The sequence below is a fragment of the Charadrius vociferus genome, unplaced genomic scaffold (genome assembly GCF_000708025.1).
Source record: "Charadrius vociferus isolate BGI_N301 unplaced genomic scaffold, ASM70802v2 scaffold549, whole genome shotgun sequence".
NCBI lineage: Eukaryota > Metazoa > Chordata > Aves > Charadriiformes > Charadriidae > Charadrius > Charadrius vociferus.
This window is the reverse complement of record NW_009650103.1, coordinates 3,077,856-3,079,175: the sequence shown is the minus strand read 5'-3', so window position 1 is coordinate 3,079,175 and position 1,320 is coordinate 3,077,856. Positions and strand designations below refer to the sequence as shown.

The 1,320-nt window shown below is 68.1% G+C and overlaps 1 protein-coding gene across 1 annotated transcript in view; it reads left to right on the top strand.

Annotated features, from left to right (window-relative positions):
* Positions 1-1,320, top strand: part of PHF19 (PHD finger protein 19) — an 11,214-nt gene extending 9,894 nt beyond the window's left edge. The window contains exons 11-13 of the mRNA XM_009892345.1: positions 131-391; positions 531-626; positions 969-1,320. Of these exons, the coding sequence (XP_009890647.1) occupies positions 131-391; positions 531-626; positions 969-1,320 (709 nt within the window). The remainder of the gene's footprint in view (positions 1-130; positions 392-530; positions 627-968) is intronic.

The following is a 1,320-nucleotide window of genomic DNA, read 5'->3' as shown; positions in this document are numbered from 1 at the left end:
CATTCCCAGCGTGAGTCCTTCACCCCCTCCTCTGCATGAGCAGCCTGGGCTTTGGCAGCCCGATGGGACCCCACAGCCCCCATCACTGGGGCTCCCCGTGAGGTTCCCCCACTCCGGTGGGCAAGGAGAGAGCCCCCATCCCTCACCCCGGGGTTTGCAAATGTTCTGTGCCAAACCTGCGTCCCGGGGGCTGCGGGACCACGGGAGGGAGCGCAGTGGTGCCGGGGCAGCGGGTGCCGATGGCGGGGCCGCAGGCAGCACCGCTCCGCTCGGCAGTGACGAGTGCCCTTGTTTTCATGGGACAGAGCGACTTCACCTCCGCCTGGAGCACCAACCACCACCTGGCCAGCATCTTTGACTTCACACTGGATGAAATTCAGAGCCTGAAAAGGTCCGTGGGGTCGGGCCCCGGGGGTGTGGGCAGCAGGGGGGGTGAAATGCCAAAGTGCGAAGGCAGAGCTGGGGACGCAGGGGACCAGCCACCGGGTCCCTTGCGCCGGGCTGGGTCCGACACTGCCTCCCGTCCCCAGTGCCAGCTCGGGACAGACTTTCCTATCGGACGTGGACTCCACGGATGCCGCCAGCACCTCGGGCTCGGCCACCACGAGCCTCTCCTATGAGTCCAGGTGAGGGCTGTGTCCCCTCGCCCCCTTCCAGAGGGGTCCTGGGGGCACAGCCAGGGGGATGAGGGGCTGCCCCTCTCCCCCTGCAGCACCCTTGAGTCCCACAGGACAGCAGAGATGTCCCACATCAGGAAACCTTTCCTCCCTGCCACCCAACGTGGGCTGGTGGTCCCAAAGCGGTGCTGGGCATGCAGGGCTGGAGCCGTCGGTCCTTGCTGGGCTCGCCCGAATTCGTGGCGAGCTCCCTCCCATCTCGCAGGACAGCAGGCACAGCCAGTGCGGCGGGGGGCACCTTTTTGGGTGCTGCTCTCACCCCTCCTCTGTCGTGTCCCCCCACCCTCGCAGCCGGAGGACCGTGGGCAGCCGCAAGCGCAAGTTGGCAGCACCAGCCTACGCCTCGGCGGGGGCGAAGAGGAGAGGTGGGCAGGCGGGCGGGCGCCCAGCCGGGGGTACCCCCGAGGGCAGCGAGGCAGCCTGCGGCCCCGACCGCCCGGACGACGGCATCGACAGCCATACCTTCGAGAGCATCAGCGAGGACGACTCCTCGCTCTCCCACCTCAAGTCCTCCATCAGCAGCTACTTCGGGGCGGCGGGCAGGCTGGTCTGCGGCGAGAAGTACCAGGTGCTGGCGCGGCGGGTGACGCTGGAGGGGAAGGTGCAGTACCTGGTGGAGTGGGAAGGCACGACCCCCTACTGA